The sequence below is a fragment of the Cherax quadricarinatus genome, chromosome 18, assembly GCF_038502225.1.
Source record: "Cherax quadricarinatus isolate ZL_2023a chromosome 18, ASM3850222v1, whole genome shotgun sequence".
Taxonomy (NCBI): domain Eukaryota; kingdom Metazoa; phylum Arthropoda; class Malacostraca; order Decapoda; family Parastacidae; genus Cherax; species Cherax quadricarinatus.
In genome coordinates this window covers 34,451,098-34,477,860 of record NC_091309.1, presented here as the reverse complement: position 1 = coordinate 34,477,860, position 26,763 = coordinate 34,451,098, and the positions used below count along the sequence as shown (strand labels likewise).

At 38.4% G+C, this 26,763-nt stretch overlaps 1 protein-coding gene across 1 annotated transcript in view; it reads right to left on the bottom strand.

Annotated features, from left to right (window-relative positions):
• The window catches only part of LOC128689238 (F-BAR domain only protein 2), a 528,956-nt gene that overhangs the window by 407,708 nt on the left and 94,485 nt on the right, over positions 1–26,763 (bottom strand). The window contains 1 exon segment of the mRNA XM_070086397.1: positions 1,338–1,547. Coding sequence (XP_069942498.1) covers positions 1,338–1,547 — 210 coding nt within the window.

Here is a 26,763-nt window from a genome sequence, read left to right as displayed (position 1 = left end):
CCCTACCTTTATCTAAATACTGTTCACATATATGCTTCAATGTAAACACTTAATCTACACATCCCCTACCCACTCTGAAACCTCCTTGCTCATCTGCAATCCTACTTCTGTCTTACCTCTAATTCTTTCAATTATAACCCTACCGTACACTTTTCCTGGTATACTCAGTAAACTTATTCCTCTATAATTTTTACAGTCTCTTTTGTCCCCTTTCCCTTTATATAAAGGGACTATACATGCTCTCTGCCAATCCCTAGGTACCTTCCCCTCTTTCATACATTTATCAAACAAAAGAACCAACCACTCCAACACTATATCCCCCCCTGCTTTTAACATTTCTGTCATGATCCCATCAGTTCCAGCTGCTTTACCCCATTTCATTTTACGTAATGCCTCACGTACCTCCCCCACACTTACATTCTGCTCTTCTTCACTCCTAAAAGATGGTATACCTCCCTGACCAGTGCATGAAATTACTGCCTCTGTTTCTTCCTTAACATTTAAAAGTTCCTCAAAATATTCTTGCCATCTACCTAATACCTCCATCTCCCCATCTATTAACTCCCCTACTCTGTTTTTAACTGACAAATCCATACTTTCCCTAGGCTTTCTTAACTTGTTTAACTCACTCCAAATTTTTTTCTTATTTTCATTAAAATTTCTTGACAGTGCCTCTCCCACTCTATCATCTGCTCTCCTTTTGCACTCTCTCACCACTCTCTTTACCTTTCTTTTACTCTCCATATACTCTGCTCTTCTTATAACACTTCTGCTTTGTAAAAACCTCTCATAAGCCACCTTTTTCTCTTTTATCACACCCTTTACTTCATCATTCCACCAATCACTCCTCTTTCCTCCTGCCCCCACCCTCCTATAACCACAAACTTCTGCCCCACATTCTAATACTGCATTTTTAAAACTATTCCAACCCTCTTCAACCCCCCCACTACTCATCTTTGCACTAGCCCACCTTTCTGCCAATAGTCGCTTATATCTCACCCAAACTTTCTCCTCCCTTAGTTTATACACTTTCACCTCCCTCTTACTTGTTGTTGCCAATTATTATTTTCAAATTGTTTTTATTAGTACAATCTATAATTACTTTAGACACACATGTCATGCATGTATAGTTTTCTGCCGCATTATATTTTCCTCTTTTTTTCTTTTACATATATTGTATCCAGGACAAACACACAAGAATATCCATACATATATGCATACATGCATAAACTGTAGATATGCTATATAACTAACATTACCAGTGACCAAACCAACCTTTAAAAAAATTGTAAATTATAATAAGAAATTAAGTCACAAATGAGGCAGGTTAACCCTACACTTTGACGAGCGGAATACAGTGCGTGCCAGGCTTGGATCATCTGCTGCTGTGGGGCTGGTGGGGGCACTAGTCACACGGCCTGGAGTGGCCTTAGCCGGGGAGTGCGGAAGGCTCTCCGTGCCCCGCTCACCCCTATCCCCATCCTGGCTATCTTCCCCCCCACCTGCGTCGCAGCTGGGGGGAGCAGACCACTCGCGCTCGCTGCGACCTGGAAGGTCATATTAACCCAAACAGAGGATAGAACATTAGTTTGGCAAGCCAAAGCCTTGCGAACACCTTCAGCAATACATTCTGAATCTTCTAAATTATGAGGAAAACCAATATACAGCATTAATCATTAGCTTTTGGTGCAAATACAACTTGATTAAATCAATTGCCTATAATTTCAACTAAAAGCAAACCAGTAGATGAAATTATGCCAATTTGTACATGAGTATCACTTTAACATGCAATCTACTGAGTGATTCAAACTGCATCACCATTTGATATCAAACAAAAATCAAAAGACGTGTCCCTCAAACATCTCTTATGATTGTTAAAAGGTTTACAAAGATTAGATACACAAACTGCAGATTTGACACCAATGTATCAAGAATAAAAGCTAAATAATATCTTTAAATTAGCACAGTATAAAAACTTATTTTTAATATAGATTTCACAAAATCGAATCTCAAACCACATATCCCAATAACTGAAGATGCTGCCATGTAACAAATTTTATATACAAATGTATAAAATGACTTGCTTTAATTTGTGAATTCACTTGTGGTTATAGGAACATAGCTACTCTCATGTTTTGTCATCTTTTTCTGTCTTAGTTGAAGAATTAGATATACATGTGGGCAACATCTGGGTATCGTTATTTGTAGACATTTTGCTGCCCAGTGGCTTTTGCAATACAAATTCAAGGAAATATTGGGAAGACTGTTGAACTACACACAAAAGACGAGGTAATCAGTCCCTTAACTTTGGAGTTAGTGATGAGCACTGTAGTCAAGACTACGGTGCTTAACACCAACTTGAAGGCTGAGGGACTGATTGCCTTGTCTTTTGCATATAGCCCTACAGTCTTCTCATTATTTCCTTGAATTTGCATTGCTAGAACCACTGGATGGTGAAACATCTATAAATAAATATACCAAAAAGTTGCACACGTCGAATTCTTCAACTTGTCGGTATACCATTCATGTACAATTTATCTTAATTGTTTAAACTTTTGCAACAGTAGTTTTGTGCACAACCTCTGGCAGTTCTGTCCATTCTTCAACTGCTCATTAGCATTAGTGAAGAAATTTAGCACACTGCTACTACTTTACTTTGTGTTTACATTATTTCTCATCTTGAAATTTCCAAAAGATTTTCCTGTTTGTGTTTTCACAGTATGTTGTGAACTTTTAAGTTATGTCTCTTCTTCTATCTTCCACCAAAAACAAATTTACTGTTTTCAATAATTTTATTTTTTTTTAAATGTGTCCTTCATACTACAGATGTGTATTCCAATATAGGTCAAAGTTATGCTATAAATACAATTTTTTCTATAACTTGCAGGAGAAATTTTCATCCTCATGGGAATCTAAGAAGAATAAGGAGTAGAAATACCAAAGCAGCAGTCAACTTCTTCACTTAATATCCAAACATCTTCATTTATCACCCATGTGTTTCAGATTACCAAACTCCACTATCAGTGCTAAAACAATTGAGAGCAATTACAGTGGTCCCTCAATAATCGTCCGGCCTGAAAGTCGTCCATTTCGGAAATCGTTACATTATTTCGTCTAAACATTGGCTCGCAAATGGTCCATTAACTCGCTAATTGTCCTTCGTCCTGGATGCGTACTCACGGCTCTGAGCCGCCTCTGCCTCCCTTCCCAGCAAGTGTGCCATTGTTTACCAGTGAGCAATGGTCCCCTCACATGTTCATACGAAATATTTCATAATATTCCATTCATTTTAGTGCTTGCAAGTGCTAAATAAGCTACCATGGTTCCAAAGAAAGTTCCTAGTGCCAAGCCTTTGGTAAAGAAGGTGAGAAATACGAATGAATATAAGAAAAACATCACTGAACAATATGAAAGTGGTGCACGTGTGGCCGAACTGGCCAGGATGTATAACAAACCCCATACAACCATATCTTCCATCGTGGCAAAGAAAAAGGAAATCAAGGAAGCTGTTGTTGCTTGGAGAAAATTGTGGCCAGATTGTGTCCACAAGAGGGATTTTGAAGGGTTTGTGGCTGACCTTGATAAGCCTATGTCAGTTGTGAAATCTATTGTGGCATTGGGGAGTTCCATGGGGTTGGATGTGAGTTTGGAGGATGTGGAAGAGTTGGTGGGGGACCACAACAAAGAGCTAACCACTGAGGAGCTGCAAGAGCTTCAGCAGGAACAGCAACAGATCGCAGCTCAGAATCTTGCTGCAGAGGAGGAGGAAGAGAGATGGAAGAAGGTGCCTTCTTCAGAAATTAAGGAGAGTTTAGAATTGTGGGGTAGGATGGAAAGATTTATGGAGAAACATCACCCTGAGAAGGATGTTGCAAGCCATATCAGCAACTTGTATAGTGACAGAGTCTTGGCCCATTTTAGGGAAGTTTTAAAGAGATGCCAGAAACAGAGCTCTCTGGACAGGTTTTTTGTGAGACAGGACTCCAGTGACTCTCAAGCTGGTCCTAGTGGCATTAAGAAACAGAGAAGAGAAGTAACCCCAAAAAAGCACTTGGTACCTGAGGTGTTGATGGAACTGGATTCCCTTTCCAAACAGTAATTCAATCTCTCTCCTCCTCCAGTCTTCCATACATTAAGAAGAATTGCCAATAAATGTAAGTGTTATGTTGTTAATGTTTCATTCATCATGTGCCAATGTACTGTTTATGTACTACATCTATATTTCAAGCAAAAATTTTTTTTTGTTTTAATACTTCTGGGTGTCAGGAACGGATAATTGTATTTACATTATACATTCACAGAACTAAAATAACATTTTCTCTGTTCATTAGTCACATCTCCAAGCCCCTCTTATATTACTCTTGCTTTCTATTTTGAACTTTTATTCACACAAAAAATAGAAGATTTACTGTTACACAGACTACTGCATTATTGTAATAATTGTATAAATAATCTCAACCCATTCACGACTGCATATTAGAATGGCTAGTTGGACACATTTGTTTACTCTAGAACATCGGCAAAAATCAAACATTTCCATTGGGCCGGCTTGTTCACGTTCACGTTCGCCTGTACCAGGACGAAAGAGGAAACTAATTGGTCGTGTACAACACCCAGATGTTAGCAGTGATAGTGATTTCAAGGTCACTGAAAGCAGTTCTAGTGACAGTGAGAGTGAATGTTCCCCAGTGAAGCGGCAGTATGTACGATGTAGCATGCGGTCTGGTAGTGTTTCATATGTTGTTCCAAGGGGAAGGAGAAACTCTGGGAGCACATCCCGTGGCCCTACACCACGACCTGATAGTGAGGATGATGATATTGTAACGATGGGTATGAATGATGTGAGTGATGGAGCAGGCAGTGGTGGTGATAGTGAGGGTGGCACGGCCCATGTGGCACCATCAGCGGGCCACGCTACTACCCACGCTGCTGACTCTGCACAACAACCAGCCTCACCCTACCCCACACTCCCACAACCTGCACCACCACAACCTGTGCAACCACAACCACGGTACAATATCCAGACCCCACCAGCAGACCGCATCTGGGATTGGCAGGACGGTGACGAGTTTGTTCCCAGTCCCCATGACTTTGATGAAACACAAAGTGGAATAAAGCCATCTTGTCCACTTGGGAACAATGCCAGTGAACTGGACTGCTTTGAGTTATTCTTCGATGAACCCCTGATGGACATCATTGTCAGGGAAACAAACACATACTGTGATTACACAATGGCAAATACAATTCTCTTACCAAAATCACGGCTACACAAGTGGAAGGAGACAACTGTGGCAGAGATGTACCTGTTTTTTGCCACAATAATGCTTATGCCACATGTGTATAAGCACACTGTCACAACATACTGGGCAACAGAATGCCTGATTTCAACTCCAGGTTTTAGTGACATTATAGGTGTCAATCGTTTCCTGATACTGTTACGTATGTTACACTTTTCAGACAAAACCAGGCCTGACAGAAGCGACAGGTTATATAAGATCAGAAATGTGTTTATGTACCTGAAACAAAAGTGCTGCATGTATTTTTATCCCTTCAGGAAGCTTGTTATTGATGAGTCCTTGATTTTATTCAAAGGAAGACTCTCATTCGAGCAATATATACCAAGCAAGAGGAAACGCTTTGGTATAAAGCTATTTGTACTGTGTGATTGCAGAAGTGGTCTAGTTTTGGATATCATTGTGTACACTGGCAGTAATACTTTGAGAGATACCATGAAGTTATTGGGTATCTCTGGTGATGTGGTTCGAACAATGATGGAACCATATCTTGGTAAGGGGCATATGTTATTTACTGATAACTGGTACATAAGCCCCTTACTCAGTGATTTCTTGCGAGTGAACTTGACAGACGTGTGTGGCACAGTGCGTCGTAATCGTAAACATATGCCAAGGTTCGACGCTGGCACTCGCAGAGGTGAGGTGCAAGCCTTTGCTGCCAATGACATCATGGCATTTCGGTGGCATGACAAACGTGATGTCACATTGTTAACATCAGTTCGCATAAACGAAATGGTACCCAGTGGCAGGGACAACAGAGAGACCAATGAACCCATTCTAAAGCCTGCAGCTGTCATGGACTACAACCTCAATATGCGCTTAGTGGACAAATGTGACATGCAGATTGGGTTCGCAGACTGTGTACGCAAGAGTTATAAGTGGTATATAAAACTTTTTTTCCATCTTGTTGATATCTCTATGCTAAATGCTTATAACATATACAAGTTGAAGACCAACAAAACACCAAAATATGGTGAATTTTGCCTGTCAATAATCAGACAAATAATTGCAAAGTACCAAGGAGGAACTCCTGCAATAGACCAGCGCCCACACACGTCATCTCGTTTCAGGCCTGGTGATCACTACCCCATACAACTGCCTCCTACTACTGCCAAGAAAAATGCTCAGAAGAGATGTTATGTATGTATGCATACCACAAAATGCCCACAAACACGCAGAGACACTCGTTTTATGTGTGAGGAGTGTGAAGTGCCCCTCTGCATATACCCATGTTTCAAAGAGTTCCACAAGCTGCAGCAGTTCTAGGAACGTTTTTAGTGACTGTACATATGTATATATATTATGGAACAATAGTAATAAACATTGTTTTGTATTGTTTGTTTGTGTAAACAAAGTGTATACACAAACTACTAGTGATAAAGTTTGTTCTGTTATTGTGTTGTAAACAATGAGTGTATATTTGAACAATGCACCTTACATTGGTCTCACAGGCCACATAAGTTACCTGGAACAGAAAAATATTGAAAAATGCAAGAAACCTTTGAATTAGAGTAAATAAAAGAATACCGGGTGGGCGGCAGTCGCCACTGTTGCCGTACGCACGTCACTTTCTGCAAACTTTGCAGCTCTATATCTCGGTAAATACTGATGGCAAAAATTTTTTTATTAGGCTTAAAACACTCACAAAAATATTCCTAACATTTTCATAAGAAAAAATCATTTTTTTTTTTTCGAATATTTGGCGACATAGAATGACAGTTTCAGAGAGGGCCCTGAAACAGTCAAAGGGTTAAAGTAACCCAGTCTGAAAATCAGTTTAAGACTCTTCTCAAAAGCCACTTAATCACTCTAGACTAAACACTAAATACTCAGTACACACATACTCACCTATGTACTCCCACATCATAACTTCAACAATCACTTTGACCCTTTTATCCATTGTTGACAGGAATATAAATGAGCCATTGTTTTTCACAAAAAGCATTTTAGACTATATGAATATATCCTTTGTCTTATACAAATTTATTTCACTTATAATTAATAGTCTACTGTTCAACTATGAAATAATTACTGTCCTACTGTACAACTATGATAAAATCCTTAGTGTTAAGTAGTCTGTAAGCCAATAATGTTAAGTTGGCCCATAATGCCTAGGCATAATAGAGGCTCTCTTTGCATTGCAACCCACTATTGTAAATATAAAATCTCAATGTACTGTTTGCAAAGACATAAAATAAATAAATAAATTTTATTTACAATTCCCTAGATGTTTCAATGCTATCAGCCTGACTTTAAAATAAAAATTTATTTCTGACTGGAGCAATTTTTTTAAATTAAACAAATATACAAAATAATCTATATCCACAGTCTATAGTGCTGGCAAAAACCTTGCCCCCACCCTGTTTTACACAATCATTTTACACTGAATGCCAAGAAAATACTATAAAAGTTATACAATTTAACCTTTAATTAATACTTTATCATGTCCCCCTTGAGGTTTAGTAACTTCTTACTGCCATCTCGTATCATCCTGTTTGACATGCTGTTTCCTTCATGGAGATGTTCTCTTTCCTCAAGGCCAACAAATGAGCCCTCTCCTCCTTAGAAAGGTAGGTCCCATGCATCTTCACAACATAATAAAAAACACTAAAACAGCACAATGGAGAGTGAAACCAAAAATCCACGGACAAGTCACAAAAAAAAAGACGACTGCTCACCACCACCACCACTGTTGCACACTAAGGATGCTACAGTTACTGCCACACTCCAGACTTGTACACAACTACCAGAGGCACAAAATGCACACAATGCTGAGTGGATGGTCTGCATAAGCAAAATAGCTTGCCCCTTTTCCATCCTCCATAAATCTGGATGCAGGGGGGACGAGAATTTTTGCCGACACTGTATGTACAGTTCACCATGATCCTAACAACTCATACTGACCAATCTCAAATAACTCATACAAACAAATACCCAATGAGTTCATGGTATGAAATTCAGCATGTGCCTAATAGTAACACATACAAAAAAAGTAAAAATTTATATAACTACATATGATATACAGGAGCGCCAAATATTTCGTTGTTCTTTTCGGTGTCCTACTATTTCAGTGGTTTGCAATTAAGCCACTGTTCATTATGTTTGGTGCTTTTTCCACTTTTCTGCCATTATCAGCCTGATGCGCACAACAGCTGCGGCAGGGAAGGGCTTACAGTGGAACCTCTACTTACGAGTTTAATCCGTTCCGTGACCTTGCACGCATCTGGATTTGCTCGTTTGCAGAGTCAATTTTCCTCATTTAAACTATGTAATTGAAATGGAATCAATCCAGTCCTGTGGAATTCCAGGCACAACAAAATACTACTTCAATAATTTCCTTAACCCTTAAACGGTCCAAACAGATCGACGTTCAAATTAGTAGTGCTCCAAAAGTAGATCTACTTTTTTTTACATATTTTCAAATATAACAAAAAAAAATGTAGATAAAAGTTTTTTTACACGTTTTTAAATGTAAAACAAAAAAGAAGATCTACATTTTTTTACATACTTTCAGATGTTGAAAAAACGTATATATACGTTTGGACCATTTAAGGGTTAATATCAACTCTGCAGCTTATTTATCTATCACAATTCATCTATTATGACATAATAAACAATATTAATAACATAGAAACATGATATATACACAAGAATGAATAAAATACATGTCATTATGTATGTGACTAGTGGTGGTGACAGTGGCCTTTGTTGTTGTTGGGGTTGTTGTTGCGGCCATTCCTGCTCCTGACTACATGTGTAGAGAACCTAGGTTAACCCAAAAAGGTCAGACACTGCTGTTTCATGTTGTCTGCCACTGATGCTTTATGATGTCTGCCACTGCTGCTTCATGTTGTCTGCCACTGCTGCTTCATGTTGTCTGCCACTGCTGCTTCATGATGTCTGCCACTGGTTCTTCACGTTGTTTGCCACTACTACCTCATGTTGTCTGCCACTGCTGCTTCATGTTGTCTGCCACTGCTGCTTAATGTTGTCTGCCACTGCTACCTCATGATATCTGCTCCCACTTTTGCTAGCATGCTGAAGAGCTTTCCAGTATGTGAAGGTTGAGGGGCAGTGCCAATTGGACAGGTATTGGACGGTGACGTCATTTGTTTACTCTTGAATTTCACCAAAGAACTGAACATTTCTGCTACTTTGAGCTCAATTTCAAGGTACTTTTCATTGTGAAACCAAACAAAATCATATCTATTTCTGAAGTATATCTTCCATTCTATCAAACGAGATAAAAAAACCGAGAATAAAACCATAAAAACCATACGAAAATATACTGCTAAGGGGAGGCTAATGGCTGAACAGTGAACTCTGGTATTTATGGTCCGATTTCTTTCATTTTTGGTGTATGTTAAGAAGCATCTTTCCATTGTACATTACCCAAGTTTCAATAAGATAGTCCAACAAACAACCGAGATCCAATTCCCTAGATCAAGAGCAAGAGCCTCTCACCAGCGTCAAGGAATCTCCTTTCAGGCCCACTCACATCTGGAAATTTTGCTCACATCTGGCAGCAAAAAATCGACCGAGCGACTGCTCGTGTCTGGAAAAACTCGCAGGTGGATGCACTTGTAAGTAGAGGTTCCACTGTATATTTATTTTATTTCTGTATCTTTTTTTTTAAGGCACAGCTATATTGAGCACTTAATATATACATGTATTGTGAATATGTTATTAGACATTTTACATGCATTTGATAGTGAAAAAACTATTTTCCTCTTGCCAGCAATTTTCACATATACCTTGAGCATACCTGGAAAGAGTTTCAGAGGTCAACGCCCCACGGCTTAGTCTGTGGCCAGGCCTCGTGGTAGATCAGGACCTGATCAACTAGGCTGATACTGTTAGCCACACGTAAACCGACGTACGAACCACAGCATGGCTGGTCAGGTACTGACTTAAGATGCCTGTCCAAAGCCTTCTTGAAGACAGCCAGGGGTCTATTGGTAATCCCCCCTTATGTATGCTGGGAGGCAGTTGAGGTGGGAGCAAAACTGTCAAAAAAACAGAGTCCTGCTGTATATGGTAGATATGAATGGCATAGCTCCTCAGTGTTCCATACTTTATTATTTCAGTTAAATACCTTTGATATATACCTTTGAAGAGTTTCGAGAGCTCTACTCTTCACCAGGTGCCAGGCTTGTCTGGTGCTTGCCTGGTCAACCAGGCTGTTGCTGCTGGAGGCCCACTGCCCCGCATATCCATCACAGCCTGGTTGATCTGGCACCTGGTGAAGATACTTGTCCAGTTTCCTCTTGAAAGCTTCTACACTTGTTCCAGCCGTGTTTCTGATATCTTCTGGTAAGATGTTGAAAAGTCTGGAACCCCAGATGTTGATACAGTGTTCCCTTATTGTCCCCACCGCACCCCTGCTCCTCACTGGGTTTATTTTACACTTCCTCCCAACTCTCTCACTCCAGCATGTTGTTATGGCAGTGCGCAGATTTGGGACCAAGTCCTTGAGTACTTTCCAGGTATATATTATCAAGTACCTCTCCTCCACTCCAATAAATATATGATCAAGACTTGCAGGCATTCCTAGCAGAACTTTATTGTAAAATACTAAAATACTAAATGTAAATCATTTCATAAATAATCTAGATAAAGGTTTTCAAAAACAGGAAGAATGCAATAAAAAAATTTTCATCAATATTGACATTTCACAATGCTAATTTCACACGTGCATGCACACACACACACACACACACACACACACACACACACACACACACACACACACACACACACAGACACTGTACACAGTGTATGTCAGGCCCATACTGGAGTATGCAGCACCTGTTTGGAACCTGCACTTGATAAAGCACGTCAAGAAACTAGAGAAAGTACAAAGGTTTGCGACAAGGTTAGTTCCAGAGCTAAGGGGAATGTCCTATGAAGAAAGATTAAGGGAAATCGGCCTGACGACACTGGAGGACAGGAGGGTCAAGGGAGACATGATAATGACATATAAAATACTGCATGGAATAGACAAGGTGGACAAAGACAGGATGTTCCAGGGAGGGGACACAGAAACAAGAGGCCACAATTGGAAGTTGAAGACACAAATGAGTCAGAGAGATATTAGGAAGTATTTCTTCAGTCATAGAGTTGTCAGGCAGTGGAATAGCCTAGAAAATGACGTAGTGGAGCCAGGAACCATACACAGTTTTAAGACGAGGTTTGATAAAGCTCATGGAGCGGGGAGAGAGAGGGCCCAGTAGCAACCGGTGAAGAGGCGGGGCCAGGAGCTAAGACTTGACCCCTGCAACCACAAATAGGTGAGTACAAATAGGTGAGTACACATACACACACACACACTAGCGATCAGTGAAAAGGCGGGGCCAGGAGCTCAGACTCAACCCCTGCAACCTCAACTAGGTGAGTACACACACGCTTGCGCGCGCGCACACACACACACACACACGCACGCACACACACACACACACACACACACACACACACACACACACACACACACATACATACATTCTGTTTAAGTGTAACACAGGTCTAGGGCTGTGATGTGTATTGCTCACAAGAACATAAATACTGGCACACAGTGCTTCTTACAGTAGATGACTCCAGGTTCCGGTTGCAAAAGAAAAATATAGCCAAGTTGGTCATCTACCAGGGGCTACTGCCTTATCACTAGTAATAAAGTTCGCCCCCAAAAAAATTTTTTTTAGGCATGTCAATGATACTGGGTTATCATAAAGTATAAAACCTTATCCTGATCAAGTATACAGAGTAATTTTAAATTATAAAACCTTATTGCAATCTGAGATAAACTTTTACTAAATTATCTGAAGTAACAAAATCTTCATAACCTACTGTTTTTATATTCTGGCCAATAAAGTTAACATGTACCTCATGAAGTGCAATTCCAAAGAACATGGTGGATAAATATTCACATATGGCTAATGTGGGAATGAGTAAGATAAAAATATGTATATATATATAGGTGGAGTACCTTATATTACCAGCCATAAGACAGCTCATAGACCAATTGAAGGTATATAGTAACCCCAGAGCTGACTGAAGGGTTGCAATAACCTCAGGGTCAGTAGAAAGGCAGCAACAGCCCCAAGACTTGCTGAATGTTTGCTTATTCACTAAAATCTGCTGAGTATATTAAAGCATATGAAATCTAAATTTATATTTACCATTGCGTTAAAACAGAAATCAAAATACCATTCTGTGATGATAAATTATGGTACAGTAAAAAACACACCACACAAGTACCCACATTAATCCAACAATCACCATATAATGAATGTAATTTATTTCTTGTATGTTATATAACTTTGAGCAGGGTAATATTTAGTGTAAGGATTCAAGGAAACCGGTTATTTTATACAGCATGACTTGAGTTCTGGAAATGGGAAGTACAATGCCTGCACTCTAAAGGAGGGGTTTGGAATATTGGCAGTTTGGAGGGATATATTTGTGCATTTTTATACATATATACAGTGGAACCTCTACTTGCGAGTTTAATCCGTTCCCTGACCTTGCTTGCAACTGGATTTGCTCGTTTGCAGTCAGTTTTCCTTGTTTAAATTAATTGAAATGCAATTAATCCGTTCCAGTGGGATTCTGTACTTCAATAATTTCGCTAATATCAACTCTACGGCTTATTTATCTATCTCACGTCATCTAATATGACATAATAAACAATATAAGTAACATAGAAACCTGATATATACTCTAAAATGAATAAAATATGTCATTCATGTAGTGGTATGGGCAGTGTCGGCGGTGGACGGGAGTTTGTCTGGACACCGGGCAAAATACAGTGGACCCCCGGTTTACGATATTTTTTCATTCCAGAAGTATGTTCAGGTGCCAGTACTGACCGAATTTGTTCCCATAAGGAATATTGTGAATTAGATTAGTCCATTTCAGACCCCCAAACATACATGTACAAACGCACTTACATAAATACACTTACATAACTGGTCGCATTTGGAGGTGATCGTAAAGCGGGAGTCCACTGTACTTATGAATAATTTCGCTAATATCATCTATACTGCTTATTTATCTATCACAGTTCATCTAGTATGACACAACAAACAATATGAATAACATAGAAACATGATATATACTCTAGAATGAATAAAATATGTCATTCATGTAGTGGTATGGGCGGTGTTGGCGGTGGATGGGAGTTTGTCTGGACACCGGGCAAAATACTTCATGAATAATTTCGCTAATATCATCTATACGGCTTATTTATATATCACAGTTCATCTAATATGACATAATAGACAATATAAATCACATAGAAACACGATATATACTCTAGAATGTATAAAATATGTCATTATGTAACAGGTGGAGGCAGCCAAAACCGTTCCTTCTTTGTTGTGGTAAACACTGCCTTTTGAAGCCGTCTATTATTATAATTATTATATGTAGTACATTATTATTATTATTGTATTATACTATAATTATTATTATTATTATTATTATTATTATTATTATTATTATTATGTATTGTTATTATTCATATTATTATACATATTATTATTATTATTATTATTATTATTATTATTATTATTATTATTATATAAATTATTTGTAATTTTTATTCACACAAAAAATATAAGATTTACTGTTATGCCTTATTGCAATAATTGTATAAATATGTCAACCCATTCACGACTGCATATTGGAATGGACAGTGATGTCATTTATTTACTCTGAAACAGCCAAGCAATGGACCATTTCTCCTAGGTTGAGCTCTATTTCAAGGCACTTTTCGTCATGAAAGCAATCAAAATCATATCTATTTCTGTAATATATCTTCCATTCTATCAGATGAGACCAAAAAAACGAGAATACAACCATAAAAACCATTTGAAATTACCGCTAAGGGGTGGCTAATTGCTGAGAAGTGAACTCCATTATTTATGCTTAGATTTCTTTCATTTTTGGTGCACCTTAAGAAGCATCTTTCCATCATACATTGCCCAAGTTTCAATAAGATAGTCCAACAAACAAATGAGATACAATTCCCGAGATCAAGAGCAAGATCCCCTCACCAGTGTCAAGGAACCTGCCTTGAGGTCTGCTCGCTTGTGGAAATTTTGCTCGTGTATGGAAGCAAAAAATCGACCCATCGACTGCTCATATTTGGAAAAACTCGCATGTGGACAAACTCGCAAGTAGAGGTTCCACTGTACTTCTAAACTGTTATATTCTGAGCACCTCTACAAAAACAGTGATTATGTGTGAGTGAGGTGAATGTGTTGAATGATGATGAGAGTATTTTCTTTTTGGGGATTTTCTTTATTTTTGGGTCACCCTGCCTCGGTGGGAGACGGCTGACTTGTTAAAAAAATAAAAAAATATTATATAACTTGACTGACCATTTAAAATTTGTCAATTCTAATCATAAGTGAAATGCAATATAGTATTGTTACTGTCAGGTGTTCCTCACATTGTAACTTATATGATACAGAGAAGGATGGAGATTTTGTACACTGCCTGAACCAGCCCTTCCTCAGATTACTAAAAGATTATCACAAATATAAAATGTCACCCAACACCCAATATGATGCAAAATACATGCTGTACATGGGAGGTACAAAACTGACTTTCTCTTCAGTTTCTTCACAGTTGAACTCTAATGACTCCAACAGAGAAAAGTAGAATATATATAAACATTATGTGCTTTGGCTGAAGAAACATTAACAGCCAATTTATTTTCACCTGTGAACTTAAAAAATTTAAGTGGTATGTACAGTGCAGACAATTCATATGTGGTAAAGTTTCTATTGAGTACATGCAAAAGTTTTTAAATGATAATGCAGTGTTGATTATTGTTGGAGAGTTACATTGATATTTTAAAGCAGGAAGTAGTAATAAGTAATATAAGATCTCCAGTGATTGTGGATGATTCCTCTCAGGTGAGACACCTGTGACTCCTAGGAGAGATAATCAATTAATATATCAATATTATCTTCAGTTCCTTCACATTTTAACCCGATGATACAGGGGAGGAGCAGTGGTAGATAAGTCTATACAGACCCCATCTGTTCTACTCTTTAAGTGGCTGTCATGTAGATCTATGTTACTGATGCCAGGGTCTCTCATGTGCATCAACATTATGAGCTCAGCTCACTCAGACAAGCTGTGAATGATGAATTTTGGCCTAGATAAGAGCGAATAGGTTTGTGCAGCATGTGTGCACAGAAACCATACCATGGGCGGGATTTGAACCCACGGTCAGAGAGTCTCAAAACTCCAGACCGTTGCGTTAGCCACTGGACAGTCTGAAGTTTTGAGACTCTCTGACCGCAGGTTCAAATCCCGCCCGTGGTATGGTTTGTTTGCAATCGTGTCATTACGATTTCGTGAGTCATGTGTGCACAGTATAAAAAAATCCTGTCCCACGTGGCGCATGATGGGAAAAGCAAAACTCTGACCTTGTAAATGTTTAAAATAGTGAATTTAATGAGTTTTCTAGGATGGTAAGTAATTTGAAATTGGGCTCAAAGTAAGAGCAATATTCAACCTTTACAGATTTTCCCAAGGACAGATAAGGCCCTCTTACACACCCTGGTCTATTTTATGGGTTTTTAATAGGTTTGATTCAATTATTGGGACACCTCATTTTTCTACTCCTTTGATATATTTTTTCATTGTAGCTTAAAATGTGAGCAGTTTTAGTGACACAAATGACCTTTGTGCAGTGATGAACATTCTCACACCATCAGTGCGCCAATTACAATCATTCATAGTTCGTGAACAGAAGTGCCTGAAAAGTCTACATTGTTTACAGGTGCCTCTTGACTTAAGATGGGATTACACTACAATGAACCCATCCTAAGTCCAAAATATCAAAAGTTGAATATGAATATGATATGCTAAATAACTAAGTAAATAACTACTGTCACTGAATAAGTAAATAAACAAATGATTACTGTAACTAACTAAACACCAGTATTGAAAAGTAAATAATTTACACAAGTTACTGACTTGCCACCTTCATGCTAGGTAATTTTAAGTTTCACCTCTAAAGTAACTGTTTTTGCACCATCGTAAAGTCAAAATATTGTAAGTCAAACCTTCGTAAATCGAGAAGCACCTGTATTTTGGACTATTTTTAAATTGCAATTTTGTGTGTGTAAAATTTGACAAGTTACTGACTTCTGTGCACTTTATAGGGTAGTTCTGATACTTGAGTGGGCAGTTTCTGGTGCTCAAACAATAGAAAGGAAGACATACTAGTGAAAATAGCCAGTACTTGGTCAAACGGAGCATTGAAATTGGCTTAAGATAGAACTCAAAGTGGACAAAATCACCAAAGTGTAAATTGTACCTGACTGTTAGCTTTGCACCTAGATAATTCCATAAATTTTCAATCAAATTTTGTACTTTTGGAGTCATTATCTCCAGAAAAAGAATCTATCATTTCAGAAGAAAAACTATACGAAAGCAATATTAATTTCAGAGGTCTGGACAGTGAAAGGCTTAATCTGCCACTCGGAGGGAGGAAGAGGTTATTAAAACATGAAATAACTATGGGAACTATTTCATATCTCATCTTTAGATTTTCTAGCTAAACCACATGCTTTTTAGGTATAGACCATACCAATATTGTAAATTTAAATTTTGGGCTAGCATACTGTGAAACATTTTTTTATCATTTTCCATACTATATATGTAACAGAAATTTTGTAGGTGATGAGTGTCGCTTAGTAGCTCCTACAGTTTAATTTATGCAAGTCTCTAGTGACACACACTTATCAATGGTGACTACACATTATGCAATTTCTAATCTTCGTGTGGCCTGCTTTTACTTTCTTCCATTCCTATTTCAAAGTATTTCTGCACAAAAAATTCCATCTTACATATCTTGCTTAATCCAATAATTGTGTAGGGATGCACAGTCCTTTTAATTGCTCACATAGTTCATTCCATCTTGCAGTCATTTACTATACATAGATTAAAAACATTAAAACAAATATCAATTATTTTGGCACCTGGCTAGTGACAATGCCATGAAGACATTTTATATGATATTACTGTTTGCATTTTCCTTACAAACCATAACTCTCTCATTCATTCTAACAATATCAAATTATTCTCATCAAATGCTTCTCACTCAACATGTTAAAAATGTGGAACTGTCTGCATTTACAGTTAAATATATTTTCATCATTATTCTGGATCTCTACCATTACATTCTAGTGGTAGAGATCCAGTAAACAAATTCTATCAACTAGAATCTTGACATTATTTTTGTGTTTGATTTTTAAATTTCCATAACCTGAAAATATTTTTTTAATAAAATTGCAGTGTCTCCTGCATTTTGCCCCCTGACTCTTGTTTCTTTGCCAAAATTAATTGTTACTCTCAAATAATACCCACTTTAGGAAACGTGATCATCAAATTTTGTTCCAATTACACACAAATGTCTAGTTGTTGTTGTTTATATTACACCATCTATATTTGTATATAAGAGTTCTATGACTGAGTCTCTCTCTCTACATTTCTCTCTCCATTTTATGTGGTTTAGTTACTGTTCATTCCTTCTCCATTTGCCAGAGATACCTTCCGACAGGAGGGTATTACTCTATTACTTTCCAGAAGTAATATTTGTCTCTAATTTTTTTTTTGCTATTCAATTTCCAAGTACTTAATTTTTAAATGTTCTTTTGCTTTCAATCTTTCCTCCCCGGGTAGTTGTGGTCTAAATGATACGCCGTCTCAACCTCCAGACATACGTCTGATTTTTCAGCAGTTCTTCATTATGTATCACCTTAGTGAAAGTTATATCGGCCTATTCTTAGCTTTCTTGTGTTCTCCAATGTCTTATTATATGATCTTTAATAATGAAATTATGTAAATATTTTGTGCTCTCACTGATTTAACAACACTCCTCATTTTCCTGCGATCAAGATATTTTTTCTTTCTTTCTCAGTGCAGCTAAAATTAATTACCATCATCTAGTGGATGATAAACAGCTAAGGGATGTCTGCAACTGTCTTTTTCATCCTAACGAGGTAATGACGAGCGTGGGTTGTAAAACAGAACTGCGATAAGCCCCACATTCACTTCAATGGCATGTTCCTCAATTATCAACAATTAATTCTGATTAGAATGATTGTATTTTAATATCTGTTCTCACTGGGTGGAGAAAGAATAAAATGTCACAATACCGTGACTTGAACAATATACAAATAACCCACCAAATGACTCACGAAATCGTAATGACACGATTGCAAACAAACCATACCACGGGCGGGATTTAACCCACCAAATAAGAGAATGAAATTTATAATGACACTGTTTCGGCATGGACTACTAACTAGGCATAGCATACCTGGATAACAGATAACTATTTCCAGAAGTGTACTTCTCTAGGGTTAGTGTGTGTTCTGGGTAACTGAACTGGCCTTTCCTTCTACCTTGTCAACCTCTATTCTGATTATTATTTTCACAGGAAGAACTAACCCCAAAGGGATTACATGGCACCTGAGAAGATGGGAAGCAATCGGGTTCAATGCAGGGTTCAGTCAGGTCCAATTCCAAAAACCCTTCACTGATGTCAAGGAACCTCCCTTGAGTGGTTAAGCTTGCATAGCTCTCCTCTATCTTGGATTGTTCAACTCTGCTCTCCCTTAGTGATTTGTCTTTATTGTTGCTGTATTTATGGCTTCGTATGTAAATGTCTGTGAATTTCTTGAAAAAACGGGAACACAAGAATGACAATAATTTAATCAGCCTAAGCCAGTCAAGAATAACAAAATAATAAATCCAGACAATTTCTTATCTGGCTGACATGACCTAGACTTTTTTCATAACATTTAGTTCCAGCGGTACTCCCTATATTTCTATTTTTCAATTCATTTACTTGGGTCATTAAATCATTTTGATCTTGAATGCTCACTCATTTTAATATCTTACTCAGCACCAATTTCTCCTATTTCTATTATTTTTTTTTTTTTTGGTTTGGCTGTGCCTCAAGTTGTTCCAGGGTTCTTATTAGATACTACAGCTTACTAGCAGTTATCCAACAAAGACAGAGACCCTTGCACATTCTGTTAGTGAAATAAGTGCTGCCCTTATGACATCATCCTGATCCTCCTTTACTGTTCAGTCATCATACTTTCAACCATCAAGAGTCAAGTCCAGCTAGCTAGTTTCCCTGAATCCTTTTGTAAACGATACCTTGCTCACACTCCAACAGAAAGTAATAACATACAAACACCATGTCTCCACTCACTTCAATCTAACATGTTCACACAAGCCTGCTAGATGGTCAAGCCCCACACTCAAAACCTCCTTTATCCCTTCCCTCCCAATCTTCCTGGGATGACCCCTACCCCTCCTTCATTCCACCCCAAATTTATATACACTCTTAGTCATTTTATTCTGCTCCATCCTTTTTAAATGCACAAGCCACCTCAACATCCCCCTCCTCCACCCTGAGTTATACTTCTGGTAGCCCCACAAAGTCTTCTAATCTCCATGCTTCAAATTTTCTGCGTAATATTTACACATTGTTGTCAAACATGGCATCTTCACTGCCTCCAGCCTCCTCCTCACTTCAATGTTTATAGTCCATGCCTCACACCCATATAAAACTGTTGGTACCACTATACTCTAGTAAATTCCTTTTCTTTTTATTTGCCTCCATAGATAAATATACAGTGGAACCCTGAGTTTCAGTCGTACTCCATTACAGGAGTTAGGTCTAAAGTCGAAGCAATATTTCCCATAAGAAATAATGTAAATCCAATTAATCCGTTCCTGCTGTCAGGAGGCTTGACAAATTAGTACTTCAATATGACGCTATTATAAACTCTAGAGCTTATTTATCTATTACTATTCATCTAATATGACACAATAAACAATATCAATAACATAAAAACCTGATATAAAATATGTATGTCATGTCGTATGTGGTGATGGGGAGAACAGTGATTCCTCCTTCAGATGTGTTAGTAAAAGAGAAAACAGAGTTTGTGAGGCAAACTGCAATAGATCACTTCTTTCATAAGAAGACCATAATGTACAAATGAACTGGTGTACATACACCATTTACATACCTTGCAGAAGATAGGCAGAGTGGCTTATGCTGTCAGGAGTTTATTTTGTTTTGTCCTTTTTTCTATTGCTTAATCGCTTAATTGCCACACTCTTAATGCTACACGTTGTCACTGAACTTAACTGCTTTAAACTCCACAACTTGCACCTGTGCTGGCATGCAGGAACACATTAAAATCACTAAGAGTGTGTTATTAGTCTTGAAGATGCCATATTAATAATGATAATAACACAATAATAATCACTCCGAGGCACATTAACTATCGTATAAAACATTAATATAAACATTTTGCTTAATCCATCTATGATATTTTTTCAAAATTATATAATAAACATGCTGTATAACACTTTTTTTTTTCAACAAGTCAGCTGTCTCCCACTGAGGCAGGGTGACCCAAATAAGAATAAAAAAAAAAAAAAGAAAATACTTTCATCATTCATCACTTTCACCTCACTCAACACATAATCACTGTTTTTGCAGAGGTGTTCAGAATACAACAGTTTAGAAGCATATACTGTGGACCCTCGACTAACGATATTAATTGGTACCCGAGAACGAATATCGTTAGTCGAGATTTTATCGTTAGTCGAGGCAACATGTTAGCGTTAACATATATCATTAGTCGAATTTAATGTTAGACGATGCCATCGTTGGTCGAGGGTCCACTGTACTTATAAAGATAAACAACATATCCCTCCAAACTGACAATATCCCAAACCCCTCCTTTAACCCTTTGACTCTTTCAGTCGTATATATGTCTTATGCGCCAATGTTTCCGAAGTATTAATACGCGTAAATTCTAGCGGCTTCAAATCAAGCAGGAGAAAGCTGGTTGGCCCACATGTGAGAGAATGGGTCTGTGTGGTCAGTGTGCACCATATAAAAAAAATCCTGCAACATGCAGTGCATAATGAGGAAAAAAAATACGACCGTTTTTTTTTAATTAAAACGTCGACTTTGAGGTGTATTTTCGTAAAGTATTTATCATTGTATTCTCGTTTTCATAGTGTCACGTGATAAAATGGAAAACATATTACAGAAATAGAGATGATTTTGATTAGTTTCACGATGAAAACGACCTTGAAATTGAGCTCAAAGTAGAGGAAATGTTTGATTTTTACCAATGTTCGAGAGTAAGCAAATCACACTACACGTCCAATACACATCAACTGGGGAGTCTAATACTCTTTCACTAGTGCACTGATATTATTTATACCATTTTTACAATAATGCAGTAGTCTGTATAACAGTAAATGTTTTATTTCTGGTAAGAGTAAAAAGTCAAAATAGAAAGCAATAGTAATATAATAGGGGCCTAGAGACATGACTAATGAAGAGGATATGTTATTTTAGTGCCAAGAATGTCTACATTGTTTATTCTGGACCCTATTTTGAAATTGGCATCTTTTTTAGTTTGTGTGAAATTGGCCAAATTGCCAATTTCTGACCACTTTATTGGGTAGTTCAAATCGGTAAATGGGCGGTTTCTTGTACACAATTGATAGAAGAAATGGAGTTCTAAAGAAATAGCTATGGGTTTGGTCAACTGGAACAACAGAATTGGCCAAAAATAGGGCTCAAATTCGGCGAAGTCACCGATGCGTATATGTCACTGAGACTGCTAACTTCACAGGAGTGTAATTCCGTGAGTTTTCGACCAAATTTCGTACTTTTGGCGTCATTACCATCGGGAAAAGATTCTCTATCATTTCATAAGAAAAAATAATTTTTTTTTTTTTTTCAAAAAATTTATCGACATAGAATGACAGTTTCAGAAAGGGGCTTGCGACAGTCAAAGGGTTAAAGTGCAGGCACTGTACTTTCCATTTCCAGGACTCAAGTCCAGCTATATAAAAATAACCGATTTTCCTGAATCCCTTCACTAAATATTACCCTGCTCAGACTCCAACAGCTCGTCAGGTCCCAAATACCATTTGTCCCCATTCACTCCTATCTAACACGCTCACGCAAGCTTGCTGGAAGTCCAAGCCCCTTGCCCACAAAACCTTCTTTACCCCCTCCCTCCAACCTTTACAAGGACGAACCCTACCCCACCTTCCTTCCCCTACAGATTTATACGCTCTCCATGTCATTCTACTTTGATCCATTTATATATATATACAGTGGAACCTCAAATATCAAACTTAATCCGTTCCAGGAGCTAGTTCTAAATTCGAAAAGTCTGAAAAGCGAAGCAATATTTCCCATAAGAAATAATGGAAATACAAATAATCCATTCCAGAAACCCAAAAAATATTCAGAAAAAAATACATTTTATAGAGATTAATTACAGTTTTACATACACATAACAAATAATATAGTGTTCAATTATGTATATAAATATAAAATAACAATCTTACTTACCTTTATTGAAGATTGGTGATGGCATCTGGAAGATAGGGAGGAGGAGAGAGGGAGTTGGGGTTAGTGTTTGGAAGGAGAATCCCCCTCCATGAGGACTTCAGGTAAAGCCCTCTCTGGGGTAACTTCTCTATATTTTAATGCCACTAAGCCCAGCTTGAGAGTCACTGGACCCCTGTCTCACAAAATAACTGTCCACAGTCCTCTGTTTATGGCACCTCTTTAACATTTCCCTAAAATGGGACATGGTTTTGTCACTGAACTTGTTGCAAAGATGGATTGTTTCAGCTTGCTCAGGGTGGTACTTCTGCACAAACATTTGGACATCATTCCATTTGGCACAAATCTCCTTAATCTTTGAAGAAGGCACCTCATACACTCCCTCTTCCTCCTCCTCTGAAGCAAGGCCCTCAGCTGTGGTCTGATACTGCTCCAGATGAAGCTCTTGCAGCTCTTCAGTGGCTAGCTCTTCCCTGTGGTCTTCCACCAACTCTTCCACATCCTCACCACTCACCTCCATCCCCACGGTGTTCCCCAATGCCACAATAGAGTCCACAACAGGCAGAGAGTCAGCTGGGTCAGAGACAGGGTCAGGGTCAGCCTCAAACCCTTCAAAATCCTTCTTTTGGACACAATCTGGCCACAATTCTCTTCAAGCAGAGTTCAAAGTCCTAGAAGTCACTCTCTCCCAAGCCTTACCTGTAAGGCTTATGGAGCTGTAGATGTTGAAGTGATTCCTCCAGAACTCTCTTAGGGTCAACTTAGTGTCTGTGGTCACTTCAAAGCACTTTTCAAACACTGCTTTTGTGTAGAGTTTTTTGAAGTTAGAAATGACCTGCTGGTCCATGGGCTGGAGGAGAGGAGTGGTGTTAGGAGGCAAGAACTTCACTGTTATAAAACTGAAGTCCCTAGACAAGAGGTCTAATAAGTTTGGAGGATGAGCAGGAGCACTGTCCAATAACAGGAGGCACTTGAGTGGCAATTAACTGTCTAGGAGGTATTTTCTCACACTGGGGCCAAACACTTCATGGACCCACTCTTTGAAAATTTGCCTTGTGACCCCTGCCTTATTATTTGCTTTCCACAAGACACATAACTTGTTCTTTATGACATTGTTTTTCTTAAACACTCTGGGATTTTCTGAATGATACACAGGTAAAGGCTTCACTTTAAAATCACCACTAGTGTTAGCACAGAATAAAAGAGTTAGCCTGCCTTTCATAGGCTTGTGTCCTGGGAGTGCCTTTTCCTCCTTAGTAATGTAGGTCCTCTTTGGCATTTTCTTCCAAAACAGGCTTGTTTCGTCACAATTGAACACTTGTTGAGGCTTGAATTTTTCAGCGCCTATGTACCCCTTAAACTCCTTTACAAACCTCTCAGCCACCCGTTTGTCTGAACTGGCTACCTCACCATGCCTTACAACATTGTGTATGCCACTACGCTTCTTAACCCTTAAACGGTCCAAACATATATATACGTTCACGCGCGTAGCGCCCCAAACGTATATATACGTTTTCTTTGTCATTCATTCAACATTGCCACGATAAGCCTGAGTCACCTAGACATGAGAGAATGGGTGTGCACACTCACTGTGTGCCATATTAAAATAATTGGGGATGCCTGGGTACCATATGCTCTTTTCTCCTTTTAAAAAAAAAAATATTTTTTTTTTCTCAAAACATCTGGGGCACTACGCGAGTGAACGTATACATACGTTTGGACTGTTCAAGGGTTAAATCTGTCAAACCAGCCTCTGCTGGCCTTAAATTCACTATCAGCACCGGTTCCAGGAGTTTTCTGTACCAGATCGGCATGCAACTTCCTTGCCTTTTCGCAAATAATAGTCTCTGAAACACTATCACCTGCCATCTCTTTATCCTTGATCCACACCAGCAACAACTTCTCAGCCTGATTGATTGTCTGTAGTCTTTTTTTGGTTAGCATATTAACACCTTTTGCAACATCAACTACCTTGATTTGTTCTTTCTTTGCCAAGATAGAACTGATGGTCGACTTGTTTTTCCCAAACATCCTGGCAAGCTCAGCAAGTCTCACACCACTCTCATACTTCTGTATTATTTCCTTCTTCACATCTATTGTGTTTCTCACTTTCTTTACCACAGAGGTGCCACTAGCAAGTTTCTTTGGGCCCATGGTAGCTTATTTCACAGTACCACAAGTACTAAATAACCATGAAATAATTGTAAAATGTTTGAATGAGAGCGCAGGTTGGTGTTCACTCAAGCATCAACAAAACCAGACTGGCTCACAGCGCCTGCGCGGGGACGCGGACAGAGTGGGCTGCTGGACAGGTCCGGTACCCGGCGGTTCGAAAATAGGGCGAGTCCAATAATAGGAACAAAGTTGGTTTGAAAAAAGCGTTCGATTTTCGAAGAATTCAATAAGTGATACATTAAAAATTTGAGGTTCCACTGTATATATAATGAGTTAGTAACCCCCTTTTCCTGTACAGATTACCAAAAATAAGAAAATTGTCAAAGTGGGATTTCTGAATGTGCATGGATGTTGTATGAATGATAAGAAAGAGATGATTATGGATGTTATGCATGAGAAGAAACTGGATGTCCTGGCTTTAAGTGAGACAAAACTGAAGGGGGTGGGAGAGTTTCAGTGGAGAGAGGTAAATGGGATTAGGTCAGGGGTTTCAAATAGAGTTAGAGCTAAAGAAGGAGTAGCAATAATGTTGAAGGATTAGCTATGGCAGGAAGAGTATAAATGTATTAATTCAAGGATTATGTGGAGTAAAATAAAGGTTGGATGTGAAAAGTGGGTTACAGTAAGCATAAATGCACCTGGAGAAGAGAGAAGTGAGAGAGGTTCTGGAAAATGTTGAGCGAGTGTGTGGGAAGTTTTGAACCAAGTGTGAGAGTATTTGTGGTTGGGGATTTCAATGCTAAAGTGGGTAAAAATGTTGTGGAGGTAGTAGGTAAATTTGGGATGCCAGGGGCAAATGAAAATGGGGAGCCTTTAATTGAGCTATGTGTAGAAAGAGGTTTGGTAATAAGTAATACATATTTTATGAAAAAGAGGATAAATAAATATACAAGGTATGATATAGCACGTAATGAAAGTAGTTAGATTATATATTGGTGGATAAAAGGTTGATGGGTAGGCTTCAGGATGTACATGTTTATAGAGGGGCAACTGATATATCGGATCATTCTTTAGTTGTAACTACAGTTAGAGTAAGAAGTAGATGAGACAAAAGGAAAATGGCAACAAGAGAGAGGTAAAAGTGCATAAACTAAGGGAGGAAGAAGTTTGGGTGAGATATAAGTAACTATTGGCAGAAAGGTGGGCTAGTGCAAGTATGAGTATAGGGGGGGGGGGGTTGAAGAGGGTTGGAATAGTTTTAAAAATGCAGTATTAAAATGTGGGGCAGAAGTTTGTGGTTATAGGAGGGTGGGTGCAGGAGGAAAGAGGAATGATTGGTGGAATGATGAAGTAAAGGGTGTGATAAAAGAGAAAAAGGTAGCTTATGAGAGGTTTTAACAAAGCAGAAGTGTTATAAGAAGAGCAGAGTATATGGAGAGTAAAAGAAAAGTGAAGAGAGTGGTGAGAGAGTGTAAAAGGAGAGCAGATGATAGGGTGGGAGAGGCATTGTCAAGAAATTTTGATGAAAATAAGAAAAAATTTTGAAGTGAGATAAACAAGTTAAGAAAGCCTAGGGAACGAATGAATTTGTCAGTTAAAAACAGGGTAGGCGAGTTAGTAGATAGGGAGATGAAGGTATTGGGTAGATGGCAGAAATATTTTGAGGAACTTTTAAATGTCGACAAAGAAAGGGAGGCGGCAATTTCATGCACTGGCCAGAGAGGTGTACCACCTTGTAGGAGTGAACAAGAGCAGGATGGGACTGTGGGGAAGGTGCATGAGGCATTACGTAGAATGAAAGGGGGTAAAGCAGCTGGAACTGACGGGATCATGACAGAAATGTTAAAAGCAGGGGAGGATATAGTGTTGGAGTGGTTGGTATCTTTGTTTAATAAATGTATGAAAGAGGGGAAGGTACCTAGG